Here is a 23640-nt window from a genome sequence, read left to right on the forward strand (position 1 = left end):
TTATTTCCAGCTAAAGTTAGTTTTGATTGATTCACCTCCGTCGAAATGATCATTTGTTATTAAATTAGGGGCCGCTAAGACGACGCCGTTCTCTCTAAACAGACTTTAAACGCGAACCTGTGATTAACGCTGACGGCGTTCACATGCACATTAAGAATTGATTCTATAGTTATGTGCTTTTGAAAATATGTGCGCAGGATTGTAATTCCATACAACCCATGCCTAAACAAACTACTTGTCTTGCCTATAAATTTTGATACAGAATTTTGTTTTATTTTATCACTTCGGGGTACGCGAACCGAAATTCACAACGCTTTATCTGTAGAGTGGGAAAGGGATCCCCCATAGGGAGAGGATAGTTGACACTTCAGCACTGCATTGTCATCGGGTCCAGGCGAATCTCCTTAGTCAGATCTGGATACGGCCTGGATCCGGCAGGCTGCGGGAAAACCTCGGGATAAACAAAGACACTAATATTAGCGTAGATGCCATTCTTCTTATGATGTAACAAGTACATCAAGATTTAAGGGAAGTGTTCCCAGAACTAGAAGCCTATTCAGGTTTAAAACAACTTGAGAGAGTAAATGATGACAATTTTCATTTTGGGGGAACCAATCCTTAAATGTTAATAAAACAACAAAACACAAAGAAAATCACTTACTGCTCTTGACTGAGAACTTTAAAAGTAGCTTAAGTATCGTATTTAATAAGAATTAATGTATAATTTATACAGTGTCTATGTAGTGTTTTATTTTTATATTTGTTCATTTAATTTCTTACTTGAATGCTACTGTTAAATACACCTCCTGTAGCTAAAAAAATAAAGCGCTGTTTATTTCATTTGTATATTATGTTGTGTAGCCTATTTTTTATTTGCGCCATTTTGGCCTAATTGTCTGCCATTCTTTTTTTATTTCATATTTTGTTACCTTGCACGGCTTTGTTTTTAAAATAGGGAAATTAGTTTGGCTGTAATGCTTAGTCACTTGCAAAATAGTAAAACCAACATGAAAGAGAATCGTGATTAAAATCGTGAATCGTGATTTTCCTGAAAAAAATTGAGATATATTTTTGCCATATCGCCCACCCCTACTTGAAATGTCCTGCGTTGTGATATGCTACAATTCACCTAAAACTACTTTTATATAGCATTTATCAAATTGTATTTGAATAGTTTTCATTACCTATTCATTTTTTAATAAATGGAACATTTGCTCTTTAAAAAAAAAAAAAATTTATCATGAACTAATGATATCAAAATGTTGCATAAAAGTAGTAAAAGCATCTAAAACATGTTTTCCCTGAAGCATATAGCTATACATAGAAAAAACAATCTTCATGCTCCACTTATGTTTGTCAGCTAACCCATATGCAATGGCGAGTTATGGAAACAGAGTTTGAACATTTGTTTCCGTTGAATACATGTGACAGTCACAGAAATACTGAAGAACATGTTTGTTAATGTCCTTTCTCACATGTCCAGCTCTGGGTCTTGATTTAATTGTTTATGTGAAGTGATGTGAATATATAAATTGAAGGTCCATCTTCAATTGTGCAATTAATGAAAATATGTCTTAATCTTCACATTAAAGGTTAAGCTTCTCTTTTTTGTGATCTCTTTCAGTTCTACAAACATGTGGTCCAAAGTGTGGAGAAATTCGTTCAAAAGGTCAGTTCTTTTTGTCTTGAAATGTAAAATAAATGAATAGATATGAATAGTTTCTACAGAGTTAAATGCTGTAAAATGCTTAGAGGGAGCTCAAGTGTGCCTAAAATATTTATGAAAATATCAAATGAAATGTCCTACATGAAAATTTTATTTGTGCAACTTTCAAGTATTATTTGTGCAGAAAACGTGTCACCATTTGGTGAAATGTGTTTTGAATCCAGAAAATCTCTAGATCTTACTAAAAGTATCTTACAAAAGAGATTAAAGGGGGGGTGAAACACTCAGTTTCAGTCAATCTCATGTTAATCTTGAGTACCTATAGAGTAATATTGCATCCATCATATCTCCAAAAAGTCTTTAGTTTTATTATATTTATAAAAGAAAGATAGGCTGTACCGAGTCTTTCCGGAAAAAGCCGAGCGGGTGGAGGCGTGCCGTGTGGGCGGAGCTAAATAATCACGCCGAATAAGTTACACGCCGATAGACACACACAGATATTTGAAGCAGTTCTACTCACCCCCTGCGGTTCCAACGCAAGACCGTTAACCTTTAGTGTTGGGACTGCTCCATCCTTGAGAACTAAATGATTAGCAAATCCGGCTTCGAACTGGGCCTTGTTTATAAAAAAAAAAATCATCCTCGAAATGCATGGAACAAACAAGAACACTTGCACAACTGTGTTGATGTTCTGGAAAAACAAACTCCATCCACTGGTCCCTTAACGCTTGATTCTTTGGGAATCTGTGCAGTGTTGTCTTGCCTTGGCAACCGAAAACACACTTCTTTGGTGACATATTGCAGCGCAGCCGATGCACAGCGCTTTGATGGGCATAGGTTACGGCTATCGCTCTACAGCTGCGCGCGCGCCCTTCCGAGAGAAGTGCCCTTAGGACCGTATAAGGAAATTCCGGCGCATCTGACGTCATGCGCGCCCATACTCAAAAAAAACTTTCCGTAACTTGTGACAACCAGGAAGGAGTATTTTGAGAACAGAAATACTCAATCAAACGTACAACTTAATTTTTGAAACTTTGTCCATGTTTAGCATGGGAATCCAACTCTTTAACAGTGTAAAAAACTCACTATGCATGAAATAGCATTTCACCCCCCCTTTAACTTGCCAACAAAAGAGCACCAAAGACTTCTAGAATTAAACAAGATATTTATAAATCCATGTATATGTCAGCCTTACGTGAAAAAGCCTTTTGCGCTTCCAGTTCACAAGCACAATGCACACAGGAGCTTGGTGTGGTTTACCTTGCTGTGTATAAAGCTAATGGTTGTAATTCATATTGCATGGGAAATCACTGGCTGTAAAAATGATATAATGTGTGAGTATTTTGAGCCTGGACCCTTTGCACCCTCTTTCATTATTTATTACTTTTTTCACTTTTGTGTGTGTAGTGCAAGCCAGAGTACAAAGTTCCTGGTCTGTATGTCATCGACTCCATTGTACGGCAGTCCCGTCACCAGTTTGGTCAAGAGAAAGATGTTTTCGCTCCACGCTTTAGTAAGAACATCATTAGCACGTTCCAAAGCCTCTACCGCTGCCCAACAGATGACAAGGTGTGTTTTTGTCGCATCACTGTAATCAAATGGTAAAGCTCTTGTCTAGACTATTTTCCCTTTTGCTTATTTCCCAGTTTCAATGTTTGTATTGCAGAGCAAGATTGTCCGTGTGCTCAACCTATGGCAGAAAAACAGTGTCTTTAAGAGTGACATCATCCAGCCTCTCCTGGACATGGCAGCAGGACTCCCGCCCCCCAGTGTTACGCCCGTCTCTGCCAGCAGTGCTGCACCAGTCAACAGCACTACTCCCGGTAATTTATACACTCTGCATTCTACACAGGAATGCATCCTCTTCTCTGTGGGACAATGCACTGTTGTGGCAACAGGTTTTACATTCAGAGAAATCATTTGCACAGACTAGAGTCCAAATATGCAGGGACTCTTTGGTGTACTTATAATCCCTCCCTACTCATTTACCCACCCTGGTTGCAAAGAATGGTTGCAAAAAAAAACACACAGAAAAAAATATTCTGGCAATCTGGAATATATTCTTTTAGGGGTAGGCTATATGACCAAAATCTTATATTATGATACGAGTACTTTTATTTCACGATAAAAATAATATAGATCACATTATAGTTATTTTTGCTTTAAATAAGGTTTTAATATCATCAAACTCAAGCTGACTGAAGTAAACCGTATGTGATAAAATAAGAACAAAGAAACCAATTACAAGTAATACAAAACAACAGTTGAATGGGCCTGTCCAAATACCCAGACTTGTGGTCTTGGCCACTTGAGAGCGCGTGCACGTAACAGGAAGATGGCAAATCTCAGTGCCCTTGATGCACACTAAACCTACACTATCTCAAATAACGCTTCAGCGTGGTTTTCGAGGCTAAGCGTATCCGTTCAGGATCTCTGAACTCCTTTTCAGTATGTCAATCACACAAGGTTGCCCTACCACTCAAAATTCTGATTGAATTGTTAGCATCTAGTTTATGCTGACACCTTGAGGCGACAATTGATCATGACGACTGGTTTAAAAGTCTGTTCCATCCATTTTCTCTCGTTTCTGTCATGTCGTTCCATGTTCACCATGTCTACCTCACCTAAAAATCTAAGTATTCCTAAAAATTTGAAAGCATTCTTAAATCTGTATATTTTCTCCTACTTCGTAAAGGAACCCCTGCAACTCCAGCCACTCCAGCCAACATAGTGCAACATAGTCTCCCCGACTGGGCGTCTCAGATCTCCAACACAGACACAGTGGCAGCGGTTGCCCAGATCTTACAGAGTCCTCAAGGCCAGCAGGTCAGCTTTCTCCTCCACTGACAACACTGTGTTCTCTGCACAGCTGTATTTCTGACAGGTGTGTGTATGTGTGTTTGTAGTTGCAGCAGCTGGTCCAGAGCCTGCAGATGCAGCAGCAGAAGCCTCAGCCCTCTCTGCTACAGGCGCTGGATGCAGGTTTGGTAGTTCAGCTCCAGGCCCTCACCGCACAGCTCACCGCAGCCGCAGCAGCCAACACACTCAACCCGCTGGAGCAGAGAGTTTCCTCCTTTAACAAGGTGAGGGGCTTTTAGGAGCACTACTGGCTGAAAAGGTTTAATCCTTGCATTACACTATCCATTGTGAAGTTGAACTCTCTTTTCTTATTGGTCATTCTGTGGTGTTGTAGAAGCTGTTGGGTCAGTTCGATTTCGGGAATGAGTCGGAACACAGCGAGGATACTAAGAAAGATGCTACGTCATCTCAGTTGTATGTTTGTTTGTTTTTTTGTATGTCATTTTCAAGAAAAAGCTGTTCCCTGTTTTGTTTATTTTTTTAAGTCATGTTCTTACTGTCTCTCTCAGACCTGTGGTGTCAGATTCCATCAATAACTCGATATTTCATCAGCTGGCCGAGCATCTTCAGCAGCAAAACCTTGAGCAGTTTCAGAAACAGCTAATGGAGCACCAGCAGCATCAACAGAAGGTACTTAAAATCATGGTTCTTTCTTTACATAATGTGTTATTACTAGGCGTGTTTCCATTACAGATTTGTGCAAAACTATAACAAAATTATAACAAAATAATTCCTTCGTTAATAATTCGTAAGACGAGTAACACTGGATTTTGGTTTATTTAATAAGAAGTTATAATCGAACTTCCATGCCTCTTATATAGTATATATTACAATGTACCAATTTACTAATGCTCGGACACACTCGTTCTCTCTAGCACACTGTTGTTCGTGCGCAGACACACTTGGTCTCTCTCGCGCAGTGTCGCTCGCTCGCGGAGTTCACTTCGCTTTTGTCCAGTCCGCCGCCTTATAGACAGACGCGGTGTGCACGGAGGGGAGGGCTGTGTGTGTGTGTGAGTGAGAGAGACGGAGGGAGGGAGAGCAGGGAAAGGAATGCAGCTGAACGAATACACTGTGTGTTTTAAATGGCGTAAAAAAAAAAAGAATAACGAAACGTATAATGTGGCGGCCGGTGTTGATTCTGTGGCGCACCGCCACGAAGTAGTCTGTGTGGAAAACACTGATCTCTTTTAGAGATGCACCGATTGATCGGCTGGTGACCGGAATCGGCCGGTTTTCACGTGATCGGCCATGATCGGCGACCGGCCGGTCAGTCTGACATAATCCGATTTTATGCCGGTCAAATGCACTCTGGCGCCGCATGATTAACATCGCGCAACATCAGCATCACACGTGCACACGGAACGCGCACATGTAGGAAACCTCATGAATTACGGCCGTTTCACACCGCAAGCGGGAGCAGCGCGTTTTATTTTTGTTTGGCGTGCATGTTAATCAATGAGTGCATTCACACCGGGAGCCGGAGCCGCGCGTGAGCGTCGGTCGAGCAGGGGCGTCGCGTGAGCAGCAGTGAAGCGCGGGTTTCAGCGCCGATCGAGTCCATTTTTGCTGCGCTCAATTTAAGTGAAAGCTCTCTTTTGATGGACAAAATAAATGATTTCATCCAAAAAGTGCCCAAAATGCAGAGAATTTGCATGTCTGGTGGTGTGTTTTAACAAGAACTGAAGTAGGCTAGGCTATGTCAGAAAGAAAATGAAGAGACAAAAATATTTATAGAAAATTTACCCATTTAAACTTGTTTTTATTATTTCCCAATCGTTTCCCTGCACATGCCCCACTTGTCCTGTTTAGCTTGGCTGGACATGTGTCAGATGAGAGAAGAACTGTGTGAGAAATATAACTTGCCATTGATGTACAAGTGATTGCAATAGGCCTGTGTGTGTGTGTGAGAGAGAGAAATATCTTTATACTGCAAGGCAATATTTATTTTATTTTTATTTGTTATTTATATATTATTTTATTGTCATTACCTGTTTTCATACAGAAGTTTAGTTTGCTAAATATCAAATTGTTTTAGTTGGATATTGGATGTGAAAAGGAAATGGTTCTTCCATAACACTGCACTTTAGATGTGTGTGAATTTCCCACTCCAGGAGTAATTTATATAGTTCTATTTTATAGTGATTATCTGTTAAAAAAAATTTTCTATGCAAAATGTTCTATTTTAAAGAGAAGATAGAAAATAAATATTTGTGTGTGCTGTAAAGTGGTTAGAAAAAATGAAATCGGAATCGGCTAAAATCGGTATCGGCAGGTCAAACTCGAGGAAAAATCGGAATCGGGATCGGCCTAGAAAATTGGAATCGGTGCATCTCTAATCTCTTTCTCTCACCTTGATACTTATTAATGCACTTTACTTTTGACAGTCCATGTCCATGGAGGCCCAGGATGCCATCTTTGGTCCCGAAAGTTCTGCCCCTCCTGGCCAAAGCAGTGCCCCACCACAGCTCCCAGAACAAGAAGCAAAAATGGATGAATCCATTGATAACCAACAACAGGCAAGATCAGATATCAAACCATAGTTGGAAGGAAAAGTCAATGTTAGTCATGTATTGACAGTAGTTTAAAGGCGATGTTTCACTAGATGACTTAGAAATAGCCTCTTCTGTTGGATGTTTGTCATGCTTACTGATTAATTAATGATGGAGGAGAGGTGACAAACAGATAGTTGGAACACCATTTTAATATGTGTATTTTGCAGGACATGGATCTTGATGAGGGACAGGATACTATAGATGAGGAGCTCTTTGAAGCTGAGGAGAAGAAAACCAGCAGCACGCGTTCAAGAACACGCTCAAGATCTCGGTCCAGGTTGGTGTAGCATTGTTGTTAAATAGCTCTTGCCTCATTTCCAGTTTTCAGTCACAGGTAAAGAGCTCTCTTGTGAAAACCTCTTTATTCCCAGGTCACCTAAGAGAAGGAGGTCAAGATCTCGTTCAGGGTCTCGGAAGCGCAAACACAGGAAGCGATCGCGGTCTCGGTCGAGGGACAGAAAGAGGAAGTCCTCCCGTTCTTATTCTAGTGAGCGACGAGCGCGGGAAAGAGAAAAGGAGCGGCAGAAAAAAGGGCTTCCTCCTATCCGCTCAAGGGTTCTCAGTGGTAAGTTTACAGAGGTCCACCTTATGCTTTCTGAATTTATAAGGGTCGTTTTTTAGAGGTTAAGTCTGTCAAGTTTAATGCAAATAAGTTGAAACTTTCTGTCCAAACTAACTTGTTGATGGTAAGCATTAACTTGTATGAAAATTCTGTAATTTACTCATCCTCAAGTTGTTCCAAACCTGTATGAATTTCATTCTTCTGCTGAACACAAAAGAAGGTATTTTGATAATGTCGGTAACCAAACAGTTGATGGGGCCCCCATTGACTTCTATAGTAATTATTTTCCATACTTTTGGAAATCGATTTTGATTAAATTGTTTGTTTACCCATTTTCTTGAAAATATCTTCTTATGTGTTTTGCAAAATAAAGAAATTCATACAGGTTTGGAACAACTTGAGGGAGAGTAAATGACGACAGAATTAAATTTTTTGGGTGAACTATTCCTGTAACCGTCTCGTCCATAACACATAATTAAGTTTAAGGATGCTTTGTATAAAATCATGTTCATATCATAGGAAAATCACAAACCTCCGTGTTTACTAGGGGTGGGGGAAAAATCGATTCTTAGATGCATCGCGATGCGGACATGGACGATTCTGAATCGATTCACAAATGTCAAAAATCAATTTTCAAAAAAAAACAAAAAACATTTATATATATTTTATATATATTTATAATAACGCAATATTGACGGAACGCAAAAGACGGAACTCTGAAGCCCGGAAGTGCAGTGCCCGGACCGCCTGTGGCGTGCACATAACAGAGACGCGATGGCTGAGCGCGAAATCCAAACACCCTCCGCGTTAAAAGCTGACGTGTGGAAATATTTTGGCTTCTATGAAGTTGAAGGGGGAAAGGAGCTGGACAAGAGCCACAATATTTGTAAGCTTTGTAGAATAAAACTAAAATATTTCGGAAACACGACAAATATGAGAAGCCATATGACACGTTTCCACCCAGAGGAGGAAAAACACTCGGCTGTAACATTACCGGTCGTTGTTATATTATTAATTTACTACAAGTATGCTGCTAGTTCAGGCACACATTTTTTTTCCTGTTGGTTCTTTGCAATGTTAATAAAAAATATTGTACGTTAATTCTTTATGGGACATTACTTTGTACTTTTAAAGCAAAGTATTTATAGTCACACACACACACACATACAAAAGATTCAGATAATCGCTTTAGCATCGAATCGCAGACCTCTGAATCGTAATCGAATCGTGAGGTGCCTAGAGATTTCCACTCCTAGTGTTTACTGACTACTGCTTTGGTCTGTGAGAGAAAGCTAAAGAGATTAAAGAGTTAAAGAGATGGTTCACCCAAAAATTATGAAGATTTACACGATATAAGTTGTTCTGTCAGGCCAGTTGACAGAACTGTTACTTGTAAAAATTTCAGTGCCAATACATCACTGGCCTAAAAATGCATTTATTAATCCACAAATGTTAGATAGCCATACACCTGCTAGAACACTCAATTCCTTCACTAAACAGAGTTACAGATTTCTTGCAAATGTCTTCTACCATAAAATCACATCTGTAACTCGTGTTCATTTCGTGATTCCTCTTTCAGTTTGCAGCACTACTCTATGGGTTGGCCAAGTGGACAAGAAGGCCACCCAACAAGATCTTACTAACCTTTTCGAAGAGTTTGGCCAGATTGAATCTATCAATGTGAGTTGAGTTTCTGTAACTTTGAGCACTGTAACTATGAGCACTTGAGAGCATCTTAGATTAGTTCAAATTTTAGTTAGAGCAGTTGTGCCATCTAGCCAAGAGGCATTTCTTGGGTCTATAAATATTTTTTGCTGAAGTGTTATTAAAAATACCCTAAACTTGAAGTACTCTTTTGAAAATAAAGGTTATTTAACCTTTGCTTGTAGATCCTCAGATTTTGTTTTATGATTTTTTTTTTTTTAATGAATTTTTATTTTTTATTTTTTTTTATTAGATTATTATTATTAATACTTTTATTTATTTTCCCAGATGATTCCTCCCAGAGGCTGTGCTTATATCTGTATGGTCCATCGTCAGGATGCATACCGTGCCCTTCAGAAACTGAGCACAGGCTCCTACAAAATTGGTTCAAAGGTCATTAAAGTATGTGTGAAGAATGTTCGCTGACTTATCATTTTTGTAATGTTCTATAATTTCTTATGGGAATATGTCTTAAACATGTTGCATTGCTTCCAGATCGCTTGGGCCCTCAACAAAGGGGTGAAACAGGAGTATAAGCAGTTCTGGGATGTGGACCTTGGGGTCACTTATATTCCTTGGGAGAAGGTCAAACTGGATGACCTGGATGACTTTGCAGAGGGAGGCATGATTGACCAGGAGACTGTAAACAATGGTAAGAAGAATTTCCTTGTTTATGAGCTGAAAATTGTAGATTTATGCAACTTGTATATATGTAACTTCTACTTATTTTTCTGTTGCAGAATGGGAATCACAGAGGAATACTGAGACAGTCAAAGAGACTCCGAGTCAGGCTGTTACAGCTGAAACCAGTACAACCAGCAGCACACCTAGTGAGGCCTTTACACAGCCTGTCACTATGATGCCCATGCAGGTATGATTTCAGCACTCATTCAGGCCTGAAAATGCCCTGACAAATGGAAAAACACACATTTCGGTTTCTTACTCTTTGCTAGATTTTAGGGATGGTGTGGTGCGGCCATTAAAGATTTAAGCTGGTTACTGAAGTTTGTTGGTTCAAACCCCACTTAAAGTAAAATAAGAGATACTACCATTGCATTCTTGTTTTCATTTTGCACCTTGGGGTGGGGAGACAGCTGAATTAATAATGCATTACCGTTTACTTCTCCATGGATGGCTTTGTTCGGTTTAGATTCCAGTGGCACAGACCGTCTCTGCTGTTGGCCTTGTGCCTCCATCCTTCCCTGTCACCATGTCAGTGCCCCCGCCAGGCTTTGGTCCTCCTCCACCCTTTCTGAGGGCAGGGTTCAACACCTCACAGCCTCCCCCAGGTACATAGTTCAAATCTGAACATTCAGTAATTAGGCACTTAACTGTATGATAGATTTTTTTTTTTTAAATATTTACATTTGTAAACATTAGTTAACTGCATTAGTTATCATGAACTTACAATGAAAAATGCTTCCAAAGCATTTATGAACCTTTGTTAAAGGTGTAGGTCACTTTAAAATTAAGATTACCCCATAATTTACTCACCCTCAAGCCATCTTAGGTTGTTCTTAGGTCTATCGTTTATGATGGATGGATGTTAATTTCAACATTTACTAATACATTATTAAAGTCAAAAATTTTAAATGCCCCTATTATGCTATTTTAAAGTTTCCTAATGTTGTTGTGGAGTCTCCTACAACGGTTTACATGCATCAAAGGTCAAAAAACATTTTAATTTCCTCATAATATACATTTGCACATCACCACATTTTCAATGATTTTCAAACGACTCGTCAGATGAATCAATCCCTCTAAATCCCTCCTTTCCGCGAGCTACTCTGCTCTGATTGGCTAGACAGCTTAGTCTGTTGTGATTGGTTTACCGTGTACAGCGCGCGTCGAAAACAAAAACGGCCATTGCCATAACATCAGCTATGCTTGTCCTGAGGCTTCCTACACCGTAAACTAAACAGACTGACAAACAATGACGTCGATTTTACCATATCAATGCGAGCGCGAATCCGAAGATGAAACATTGGAAGAACTATTCATTAAACCCGAACCTCCATCGCAAGGACAACTTGAGCAGGACGTTTCTCAGTGACACGCTAACGTTACTCAGTTTGCTACCTCACCATCAGCATTAACAAGTACAAGTAAAATAATCGGTTTGTTGATGGACATGCACTTATTTATTTACTGAGTATTTTTCTAATATATTGTGGTGAACACGTGGAAACTGTATCAATAACAGTGCATGTATGCAATGTATACATTAGCCAAGCTCTAGCATGAATGACTGATGTAACATAAACGTTGGTAAAACAAATCTTGCTCCATGCTTAATCTTTCCTCAAAGTAGTGAGAACAACAGATAATCTGCATTAATAGACAGTTTTAGGTAATAGTGGACGACAGCTGATCAGCAGAAGTATTTCAGTAAGACAGTGATAACATAAGTTAGCCAGTTAGCAGGAGACCTTCACAATATAAAACTCAAAACTAAGTATTTTGAACTCCATCTTTCAAGAGCAAGCGGTTTGCGAATCCTGCATTTAACTCCGAGATTTGAGAAGCAGTCGTCAGTAAAATAAAGGGAACACAGCAAAAGTTTAGGATTATTCTGCTGTGGTATAGTGGTAAAGATTCATTTTAACCACTGATTCTTCACATGCTCGTCCTTGAGCAGTGAAAACAAACTGGCTTTAGCCTACCTTCACATTGTAGAGCACACCGTCTTCTCGACATGATGCTGTCCTGTATCCACAGGAATCAGCTGCCGGTTTGAGGTTCAAGTTTTCCCTGGTGTCTGCGCGCGTAATAAGTGGGCGGGCAATATGCTAATGTTTCGTCTTGACATCACGACGAATCAGCTTATGACTTGTTTGAAAAACGATTAATTTCATTGACTCAGTCGACTCATAAAGACAATGGGTCTCATTCATGAAACATACTCATATATATGAGTATGATTTGCGTGTAAAGAGACCTTCCCGAAAACTCTTCTCCTGATTCACAAATACTTCGTAAACATCAGATGTGATAGTGAAATGTGTGTGTGTGTTAATGAATTCCAATCAGTCGTAAATGGGACGCGCGTGCACGCTCATTCTCAATTACCATAAATCCCGCCCATTAAATCCGACTGACAACTATATATGGGCATCATGTTATTTGATTTGATTTGATTTTTCTGGTAAATTTACAATGAAATAACCAAAAAAAAAAGGAGTAGGCTGAAGCCGAGGCTTATGTTTGCCTACCCTATTTATTTATTTACCCTATATTGTGACACCAAACGAAGGATTTCAACATGTCTTCTCAAAAGCAAATGAAAAAGAAAAAATTCTCAGATGCAGAAATCGAAGTTTTATTATCAGAAGTTCATTCAAAACACCACTTTTTATTTTCAAGCATAGGCTACATAGTGGCGTATCAGAGTTTCATCTGTTAATCAAACAGTCCCAGAAGTAAAAAGAAAAACCGTATGTAATTACTATATATAATATTTTTTCAAAATGCTGTGTAAATATGTACCCGATTAAGGTGAATTAAAATGCAGCCTTAGTTATTAATGAGCAAAACGTTCGGATGTTAAACTGACTATTTACGCGTGGCTGGGAGCAGGTGTAGATTTCTTTCGTACCAACTAACATTTGGAAAATACGAACATGAATCCGGAAATTTACGCCAGAACCACTTTACACACGATTTACACAAATTCTTTCTGCTCGTGTTTCATGAATGAGACCCAATAACTTTATTTACTGTGCACTTTCAGATTTAAAACTTTGCAGGATGTTTTCATTCACTTCATTCACACTACATGAAAGGTCATTTTCAAAAATTCATAATCGGGGCCCTTTAAATATGATTTAATTTAACATGAGACAACATGAACTATCAATAAATAGTTGTATTTTGAGACCTTTATTTATATAGCGCTTTATACAATACAGATTGTTTCAAAGCAGCTTTACAGTGATAAACGGGAAACAAGTGTTGATTCAGTTCCAATGTAAAGATCATCAATTATTAAATTAGTTCATTTCATCTATGCAAAAAAAAGAATTTAATCATTCAGTTCAGTTCTCATATAACAGAGTCAGGAATATTGTTGAATATTAAGAATAATTAAAACTAACAAAAATATTGCTTATTGTTAATGCATTAACATAACCTAATGGAAACTTATTGTAAAGCATTACCCAAATATTTATATATCTGTAATTTCTCTTTCACAGGTTTTATGGCCACGCCAGGAGTAGGACCCTCAGCAGTTGGAACCAGTCTTGCTTCGGCTCAGACATGTATGTTAAACAGCCTCTGAAATAAGCAATCCTTATTTCCTATAATGTTTCTTGTGAAAGCACTGTCATTAAGGTTGAATTTTCAAGCTCCTAAACAGGTTTTTTACCCCACTCTCACCTTTATAGCTCTAGTGCAGCCTTCGTTGCAAACCACTCAAGAGAACAGCAAGGATTCTCTGTTTGGAGCCATGATTCCTCCCACCGGTACTATTCCTGGGAGTTTTATTCCATCAGCAATGCCTGGGGCAGGAGTCTTTAACCCTGTGGGAGTACAGCATCAGCAGAGCAGCACAGACAAAACTCCTCAGTCTGCAGAAACTATGGAGGCCGAGCTAACACTACAAGGTAAATGGGTTTATAAGCACATTTTACATAATGTGAATACAAGTCATATGCAGCTAGCACACGGTATACTGTTATTTTATTCTATAGAACAAAAAAAGAGGATCTTGTTGAATCTTGCAGCAATACATTGACAGTCCATATGACTTGTGTGCTGTATTATAAACCTGCTGAGATGCTTCAACGTATGTAGTTTTTGTATCTAAATGATATTTTAGAGACTGTGGAGATTATGTAACTACCAAAAATCAGCTTACTGGAACAACCAGCTTCTCAAGAAAAAAAAAACATTTAGACTTAAAAATTAAACATCTGGTAAATCCTCTGTACTGTTGTCACCTCATATCACCTGTGTATCCGACTCAAGTGTTTCATTTATTATGTGAGTTATGTTAAGTAAAGCTTTAAAAAAACCAATTAATTCCAAAATGTTGCTGGACGCGCTTAAATCTGCAGTAATGAAGCTTTCCATATCACTTCAAAAAACAGACAGAACACAGGATTAGGTTTTTACATACCATTGGAAAAATGTAGCTGTGTCAATCCCTTAATGCTTAAGCTGGTTATAACCTTGCGCCGATTAAAGAAAACGGTTTAACATGACCAGACCTGTTGTCGTCTTAAGCATCTTCTGTCTGAGAATGTGCATGTAAACCGACGTGCTCAGTGAATAACGACTTTGCTCTGTCTCACGCACATCTGTTATAAAGCTTCTGTCATGGAATATAACCTCAAGTTGTACTATGCTGGGGACTTTTCAAGAATCATTTTGTTTTTATCCTTGTACTCTGGGTAAAACATTTCTTGTTTCTTTGTCAGGAATGCAGAATGCCGTGCGCAGTGGAATGGGTCTGCTGGGAATGCACCCGTCTGCATCTCTAACACACCCGCTCTCCGGTCAGAGGATGGCAGGGCTACTTCCCCTGGAACTGCGACCCAACCTGCTCCAGGGCCCCGGGGGCCGCTTCCCCCTGCTCATGCAGCCCGGTCTCGCACATCAGGCCAACAACATACTGGATGCTTCTCTTCAAGCCCAAGCCCATGTCCGTGTCCCATTTCCTCATATGGAGCAATTCAACCGTGCCGAGGGCACTTTTGCAAGAGCGCCTAACCCCTCATCTGCTGGGCCTGACAGTCTGGCCAAGGCTAATAACGAGACCCCACCCAGATCAGATGTAGGGGGCCAACAAGAGGGAGATCAGGACTATCGCTTTCCACCACCAGAAAAGCAGAGCACGGGGTTGTTGAAGACCCCTCCCTTGGAGATGCGTACTGAGCCTGTGCCTGCCAGACCACCTTTACTAGAACGACCTCCGAGAGCAGTCGAGGGTCGAGAGGCTAGAAGAGAAAACATGTCAGGAGGTTTCAGGACAGAAAGTCGCTGGGGGCCACCCAGGGGGGACTTTGATGAGCGAGACATGAGGGCGATGTCTGCTGGACCTCCAAAGGGTTTCCCGGAGGAGCGTTCCAACCCTAACTTTCAGAGTCGTTTCGACGGCCGCGGTGGAAGTTCATCAGGGCCAGCTTGGAATCGTGGAACTGGGCCTTCTTTTAACCCCAACATGCACCAGGACTACGACGATCGACGCAGACCTTGGGAAAGGCAGAAAGACCGCGACGACAGGGACATGGACTTCAGGGCCGAAATGAACGGCAATCGCCATAACCGGGAGCGAGACAGAGACCGCGAAAGGGAGAGGGACAGGAATCGGGACCGTGAACGAGCCAGAGAGCGGAATCGCGAGAGGGAGCGCGAGCGCGAAAAGGAGAGGGAGAATGAGAAGGACAAAGAGCGGGAACGCTGGACTCCACTTTCTTCACAATCTCAGCCTCAGCCGCTGCTTCCTCAACCCAAGTCTCAGCCGCTTCTCCCTCTGCCGACCCCTCTGCTCGCTCAGCCTCAAGCACAAGCGCGAATCAACTCGCCGTCTCCGCCAGTGTCCCAACACCAGCCTCAACCAGAACTGCAGCCAACGAAACCAGACGCTGAACTGCAACCAGAGGAGAAACCAGAGCCCAAGTCCCTCAGCCCCCCTAAAGAGACGGCAAGTAGTCACGAGCAGGAGGAAGCTTCATTTATCAATGGAATGGAAACAGATTCAAAACCTCAATTAAACATTTTGGAGCCTGCGTCCCAGGCTGCTACAGAGCGCTCTCGTAGCCCCTCTCCATCCCGCACCTCCACACCCACCTGCTTCCAGAATGAGCCCTCGAAAGAAGAGAAGACCCCAGAAATGTGTGTTTCCTCATCTGTGGATGCAGACACTAAACAGACTGGGCCAAAGGTGAACGCTGAGACTGAACCTGAGCTAGAGAAAACTGACACTGAGGAAACATAATCATCACTCAGTAGGTAAAGATCATTTTGTATAGTCATCTCTGTAATCGTTATGAAAGCTCTCGCAGGACCCACTCAGTTCGCTAGAACATAGCAGACACCTTAATGAATGATTGTTGCCTCTCAAGCTTCAAATGTATGTGCATTCTAGGCGGCTCACACTAGAGGATCTAAATGGTAGGTGGGATTTTAATATTTTATTTTATTCCCTGTTTTTAGTTTTTAATGCAACCCCATTGTTTTAAACTAGGTGTGTTTTTTTTCTCTCATGACACTTGCTTGCCAAAATATAATGTAGCTTAATTGTAAATGCAGGGGGGAAAGAGGTTTGACCTTCCTATGGAAGAGTGTACGGATTCTGGCTGTCTCCTTTGGATTGATTGCAGAATTCTTGAAAACAGCACTGGCTGGTTTCGTCTTTTCTTTTCAACACTGCAGCAGCGAAGTTTGAAATGAATGCTTCTGTGGTGTCCAGTGCTTCTTGTCTCTAAAGCAGAATATACGTACATCAAATACAGTGAGAACAGTACTAAGTTTTAGTTGCTTTAAAAGGAACCCTTACAAAAAAAAAAAAAATTTAACTACGATGTATTATCCCAATATTAAATGTCTGTGATTTTTCCTTCATCAAACTTCTATGGAAATACATGTGCTCAGAAAAGGCGTTTAAAGGAAAAATGGATGTTGGGTGCAATCTGTTTTGGTTTTAAATAAACATGCTCTGATTGTTAAAACATTCTTTAGGACTGTGTTTTGTATCGTGGAGAGAAACCATCTGCACACAAAACCATTAAAGCCATGAGCCAAGTGATAATGGCTCCAGTGTCGTGGATGGGATGAAATGTTTTTTGGTTGTGAACTGATCTAAAGTTTGGGCGGCCACCAGATTATTGACTGTGTGCTGTGAGGTTTGCATTTAGATCTCTCCTCCGTCCTTTACCCAGAAGAGCAGCTTTGCATGCCGCATTAAAGGGTTAGTTCACCCAAAAATGAAAATCTGTCATTAATTACTCACACTCGTGTCGTTCCAAACCATCTTCAGAACACAAATGAAAATCTTTTTGATAAAATCTGAGAGCTTTCTGTCCCTATGCAACTACCACTTTGAACTTTTAAAAAGTTCATAAAGAGATTGTAAAACTGAATCATATGATTCGAGCGGTTTGGTCCAAGTTTTCTGAAGACAGACAATCGCTTTATATGATGAACAGATTGCGAGGGGTTCAATCTCGTGTTACGCAGCACATTTGAGCTTCTGCAAGAACCAATGAGGTTTGTTCTCGCGTGCCAAGCAGGTTCGGTTGAGCTTTTATGTTCGCTGATCAATGCTTATATGTAAATAAAAGCCTAAATTAAATCTGTTAATCATATAAAGCGATCGAGTCTCTTCAGAAAATTAGGACGAAACTGCTCGATTCATATGGATTAGTTTTACAATCTCTTTATTAACTTTCTGAAGCAGCAAAGTGGTAGTTGCGTAGCTGTCAATGGAGGAACAGAAAGCTCTCAGATTTCATCCAAAAGATCTTCATTTGTGTTCTGAAGATGAAAGAAAGTCTTACGGGTGTAGAACGACATGAGGGTGAGTAAATGACCATTTTCATTTTGGGTGAACTAACCCTTTATGTCTTGAAAGCATTGGAAATATGTCATGCACACATCAGTTTTGGTACAGCTCTGCTTTGGCACACACTCGCATGCTCCAAATATAACAGATCAGTGTGTAATTGCACCAGGTTTTGCTGCAGAATTCACTGCTAGTGTTTAATCACACAACACTCAGACATAAATGCTGTCCCTGAACTTAATAGAATGTCAACCAGCATTATGTTCTCTAATATTGTGAAGTAGATGTGTACAGAGTCATTTTTTAGGAATAAAAAAACAAAAAAAGCTAGAAAGCAAATTTATGAGGCTTTTTTGTTGTTGTTTGTTTGTATACTGGTTTAGGAGAAAGCAGGCATACTTTAAATTAGTTCAAAAGGAAGCTATTTTCACAACTAGTTTACTGCACTTAGGCCTAATTTTATATAAATATATTAAAGTGTCCAATTCAAAAATTTCCTGAAGTTTAACAATCAGTCAGATTCACAGTCTGACATTAAAACCAACCTGCTCATTGAAACAAAGTCATTTTCATTGTGCAATTGAAATGAATATTCAAGTTTCTGAGACATTCATCTAATTACTGAATGTAGGATAGTGTGTCAGTAATAATATGGTATTTTAGTAAAGCATGAGCGTTTTGTGTCAAGCAGACATACATGCTTTATCAAAACAGTGGGGAATCGGTGGCTCAAATGCAAATAACATGTTCATTATTTGAAAGGTATAGTTCACCCAAAAGTGAAAATGGTCCTTTACTCATCCTAATATCATTCCAAACTCGTAAGACTTTGGGTTCTGGAAGAATCTTCGGAGCACAAATCAAGATTTTTTTTAATACTCGCATCATTTTTGTCAAAAAAGTCTTTGCAACCAATATTTTCATGCTTCAAAAAATTAAAGCATTGTAAAACTAACCCGTTTGAATCGATTGATTTAATCTAAGCTGAAGTGAAGACAAACTACTGAGCATGCATGTGCTTCAAATTATATGTTGATCTTTGGAGTTTAAATGTGAATAAAAACCTAAATTCAAAAACCTTTTCATCATGCAATGCGATTGTGTCTCTTCAGAAAAATCTGATTAAACTGCTTGATTCATATGGATTCATTTAATGAAGCTTATGTGTATATATATTAACTTTTTAATGTGAGGAAAGTATTTTTTTCAGCTCTTTAAAACATCAGCTCGGCTTAATTGTTTTTGATAGAACTTTAAAGGTGCTTTGTCTGCCAGATCCAACAGCTGTGATCATGAATACCCACAATTCCTATACAATACAGTTGACAAAAAGCAGTGTGTGAAATTAGTATGTGTGAATTTGTAGAATTCATAAATCAGTAAGTGAAAAGTACCCAAATGACCTGCTACTAACACCTGAAGTGTGTGTCCAATGGACATCTAACTATACATGAGGCCCCTGGAGACCATTAAAAAACTGGAGGGGAAGAAACAACACTGGCGCCCATAGTCACAACAATGCCAACATTATGGCTGAATTGCATTCATATCACACGCATACATTGTGAAAATTAAAAAAGTATGTTCTATAAAGTAAGTCTTTCGTCAAATGTAGTACCTACTATATGGTTTTGAAAGCAGTAGTATTTTGATTTGATGGCATAGCTATAAGCCAATTTCAATGACATCACATGATTCATGAGCTCTTCAGCAGTGCACCGCTAATCAATCACGCTTCACATGTCCGTGTGTGTGATGCTTAACCAGCGTGTGCTGCTGGCATGAGTGCTGGAGGGGGGTGTATTAGCTCGCTCTTGCCAGGCTAACATGTTTAATCCGCAGAAATCTTTTTGACTCCATAAAACATAATGCAATGCAATACAATATAATTTGTGTTCTAAATAAATTCCTCGAAAGCCTGATGTATCATTTTAACATCGTTTTTCAAATGATGACCAAGTAAACCTAAGCTGCTTCAGTCCCAGTAAGTGTTCATCTTGAAATATTGCTAACAATATAAAAGTTGTTTACGTTCCAAAACCTTCACAGCATAAAGGCACATGTAGAATGACCTGAAGGGGGGGTGTTTTTATATAGGCCTTTACTTGTACAAATCTTCTACATGTTTTTTTTTTTTTTTTGCAAGTTTTCATCATGTTGATATTTTATAGGCCTTAGTTATTCACATATCAAATTATGATACATTAGAGCAGGGATAGGCAACGTCAGTCCTGGAGTGCCGCTGTCCTGCAGAGTTTCTGTAGCCTTCGGCTGCGTCCCAAATCACCCCATGCCCTTAATAGGGCACTGTTTGAGGGGACAGCAATTTGTAGTCGTGTCCCAAACCATAGTGGATGTTATCGAGTGCACTCATTCAATCCCACAATGCACCACGATAACGAGTATACAACCGATGTAAGCTCAACATCTACAAAATACCCATAATGCACTCTGACGGTCACAGCGAATGAATTCCCGCATCTCGCCAGAAGATGGCGCCCACAGCTGAATCATCCATCCATTTTCCAAATCGCTGGTCCAATGTGGCTACAGTGTAATATTATATATGTTTTAATTGATTAATTTTAGGTTTATACATAAGCTGCGTTCCATTCGACAGGGTCCCTACGCAGTGTGCACTGCTCCCTGAGCACAGGGCATCTGTTGAAGTGGACTTCGCTGACAATAATCACTCATTTGGCCCTGCAACGATGCGCAGATTATGATATAAATATTGTAATTTATTTTACTTTAAAATGTATCAGTATCATATAATGTACATATACTACATATACTACTACAGCTATAAATTGACTATTAATAGATTTGAAATAAAAAAATGACAGAGCCTCAGCTGCTTCTCAACTCTTTTACTTTGCTTACATAACTATTCACACAATAGAATGCAAACGTAAAATTAAACGCCATAACCATTCATAAATATTCTAGTTTGTTAGTTCAGACGTGATGCGCAATGACAGCTGTGTGATATTCCCTCTCCACTTCCTGTGAAGTGATGCATTGACGTTCCCTCATTCCTAATGCTGTTCGCAGGGCCCTTCCAACTGAACATGTCCGCTCCCTTCGGATTGGAAGTCCACTTCACAGTCCTCGTACGGTCGAGTGGAACACACCTATAGTTTCAGACAGAGTTCAAGATAAACATTTTCAATGCTATTTAGCAAACTGGCAGCTCTAGTACTAAGTACAAACTACGCATAAGCAGGAACCCTTCCGGTGCACTCAGTGTCCGAGTTCACTGTGGACTAATGCAGGGAATAGTGAATGAATTCAAACACAGCCTTAGTAATCCTGAATTAGCCTGTTCGTGTGTGTTTGATCAGGGTTGGGGTTAAACTCTACAGGACTGGAGTTGTCTATCCCTGCGTTTAGCCAGCCTTTAGTGATCCCTACATACACTGATCAGTTAGAAGCGTTTGGTTTTGAGGACTGAACGTGTGACGCTCCGGTTTAGCTCTCCGCAGGATCCTCCGCTCACACTGTTCTCTGAGGACCAATGCTCTGGGTAGTTTACAGTGCTTTCATATGCTAGTGCGTCAAACCTTTCTTATAGATTATGCTCTTACAGAATCTCAATGAAAAGAGTGAACCTTCCAGTAACGTTGCCTGTCATGTAGAAGACATTCAATTTCCTTTAAACAATATTTCACATTCTTTATAGAAACTTTGTATAATTTCTTGTATTACTGTACATGGTTGAATATTTGTTAAATATTGCAGTATAGGATTTGTTTGACATTGCCTATGAACAAAAACTATCAAATATCAGCATGAATTCAACTGATCCTATTAATGCTTGATGCATGTTTCTGGTCTTATGAATGATTCATCCATGCAATTTCTTTATAATTATTTTGACCTTGTAATATTTAGTCCAAATGTCAACTTGCTCTCTGCTGACGTATGGATGGAGTCGAGCCAGTCACATTCAGACATGCAACTCACTTTTCCTAACCCAACCTAAGGACAAAATCAAGTCTCTCACTACATTGTTTTTGTTTCTTGCTCAATGAGACGTTTCACTCAGTGATGTCAAAACAGTAGTTAGGTTGTTTGCAACTTCCTCTTTATGCCAACTTTTTGTTTTGTCCAATAGCGAAGACGCCTTTTCTCAAATACTGTCTCCATTGTCAAAAAAAAAAAAAAAAAAATTTGATAGCGTTCTCAGTATCGCGTCGCATTTACTGCTGTTTGTGAAGATGACAATACGTTTAGTTTGAGTTGTTTCGAATAAAGTTTACCTGTAATATGTGTGTTTGACAGTTCTGAGCCATTTATAGGCAAGGTTTAAGTAGTCAACACTTTTGAATAGTGCTTTTTTTCAGGAAATAAACTGTTAGTGAAACTGGTATCACTTTACTAATATTTCAATAATTCAACAACAAATTTGCATGTTCGTGGTTTTCTGATGTTGGTTAACGGTCACATGACATGCAGGTAAACGGATGAAATATTGAATCTTTGTTCAGTACCGTTTTTTTTTTTTTATTGTATATAGGGCTGCATGTATTATCTTATTTTTTATAATTAGTTAAAACAATAATAATAATAACAATAATGATATCAAATATTACATTTTTAATTTTAGATTACAGTTGTAATTTACAACAATACTATATTTATATTACACTGCAAGTTACAATACTAATACTTATGTCCAAAATTCTTCAGTTTCAAACGTTCAAATCTTCGAGCTTTAAAAATAATGTTCCATTAGTATACATTAGTTAATGTATTGACTAACATTAACAATGACAAATACATTTGTTCATTGTAAGTTCATGTTAGCTAAGGTCCATTGAATGATATTAACACGTTTTTATTTTAATGTGTTAGTAAACATTGAAATTGCCACTGGAAAAAAATCTTTTTTTTACTTAATTCTTTCTTTTGCAAGTTTTAGATTGCAACATATTTGTTAGACCCTATTATTGTAGAGTATTATATATTTTTAAAATTCTTGCCTGAACTAAATTATTTAGGTAGAAATTACATATTACATTATTGTTTGTATTTACTTCCCCACAGAATCATGGTTATCAGTGCATGAATTAAGATTAATAAATGCTTTAGAAGTATTTTTCATTGTAAGTTCATGTTAACTAATGGAGCTTTATAAAGTGTTCCAGTTCAGTTCCATGCTGAGAGAAGCGTCATTGAGGCGTCATTGACAGCGACTTCAAACCTTGCTATCGCTCACAACTAGAGACTGTTGTTGGTGGTCCAAAATCAATACGTTTGGTGATTATCTGGATTTAATGTCTGTATATGTTTCACTAAAACAAAAATAACCTCAGTTATTATCTGAGCTCAATCACTCCTCAGAGTAACAAAATCGATTACAGTCTAGATGAATTAACGTTTCACCATATCAAGGCCTTTTTGTGATGTTTTGTAGCAGATGCGGAGCATAACCAGTAGAGGTCAGACTGACTCCTCGAGCTTCTTCAGAGATCTTGCAGGTTTTCTTAGGACAGTCCACTGGCCTTCACACACTCAACCATTAAACCCTACATTACAAAATACACACAGAAACTCGTCTAATCATGCCATCAACCACGTCTCGGTGGACTCAAAAAGCGTTCCCATCTTGTAGAAATAAATGAACTAGATTTGGCTTCTATTCAGTGACTTTCCATGATTTGAAGACCACGATGGAAAGTTTCCATGACACACACCCGTTGGGTGGTTTTATAGGACACCAACTGGTCCAGTCCATCAGCCTGACGAATGCAGCGCCTCGGGCTTTGACACCTGGTTTTGTGCT

At 39.3% G+C, this 23640-nt stretch overlaps 2 protein-coding genes across 2 annotated transcripts in view; both read left to right on the forward strand.

The window, feature by feature from the left end:
* The window catches only part of scaf8 (SR-related CTD-associated factor 8), a 63489-nt gene extending 46465 nt beyond the window's left edge, over positions 1-17024 (forward strand). Inside the window, exons 3-20 of the mRNA XM_056255910.1 lie at positions 1625-1669; positions 3074-3235; positions 3333-3489; positions 4362-4492; positions 4573-4749; positions 4860-4939; positions 5035-5155; positions 6913-7044; positions 7248-7357; positions 7452-7645; positions 9222-9322; positions 9635-9748; positions 9842-9998; positions 10087-10217; positions 10497-10635; positions 13540-13605; positions 13732-13950; positions 14767-17024. Coding sequence (XP_056111885.1) covers positions 1625-1669; positions 3074-3235; positions 3333-3489; positions 4362-4492; positions 4573-4749; positions 4860-4939; positions 5035-5155; positions 6913-7044; positions 7248-7357; positions 7452-7645; positions 9222-9322; positions 9635-9748; positions 9842-9998; positions 10087-10217; positions 10497-10635; positions 13540-13605; positions 13732-13950; positions 14767-16286 — 3756 coding nt within the window. The 3' untranslated portion in view covers positions 16287-17024. The remainder of the gene's footprint in view (positions 1-1624; positions 1670-3073; positions 3236-3332; positions 3490-4361; positions 4493-4572; positions 4750-4859; positions 4940-5034; positions 5156-6912; positions 7045-7247; positions 7358-7451; positions 7646-9221; positions 9323-9634; positions 9749-9841; positions 9999-10086; positions 10218-10496; positions 10636-13539; positions 13606-13731; positions 13951-14766) is intronic.
* The window catches only part of tiam2a (TIAM Rac1 associated GEF 2a), a 122286-nt gene continuing 114867 nt past the window's right edge, over positions 16222-23640 (forward strand). The window contains exon 1 of the mRNA XM_056255906.1: positions 16222-16300. The gene's annotated coding sequence lies outside the window, so the exon portion shown is untranslated. The remainder of the gene's footprint in view (positions 16301-23640) is intronic.

The sequence above is a fragment of the Rhinichthys klamathensis genome, unplaced genomic scaffold (genome assembly GCF_029890125.1).
Source record: "Rhinichthys klamathensis goyatoka isolate OS25496 unplaced genomic scaffold, OSU_Roscu_1.1 h1tg000123l_1, whole genome shotgun sequence".
NCBI classification, from domain to species: domain Eukaryota; kingdom Metazoa; phylum Chordata; class Actinopteri; order Cypriniformes; family Leuciscidae; genus Rhinichthys; species Rhinichthys klamathensis.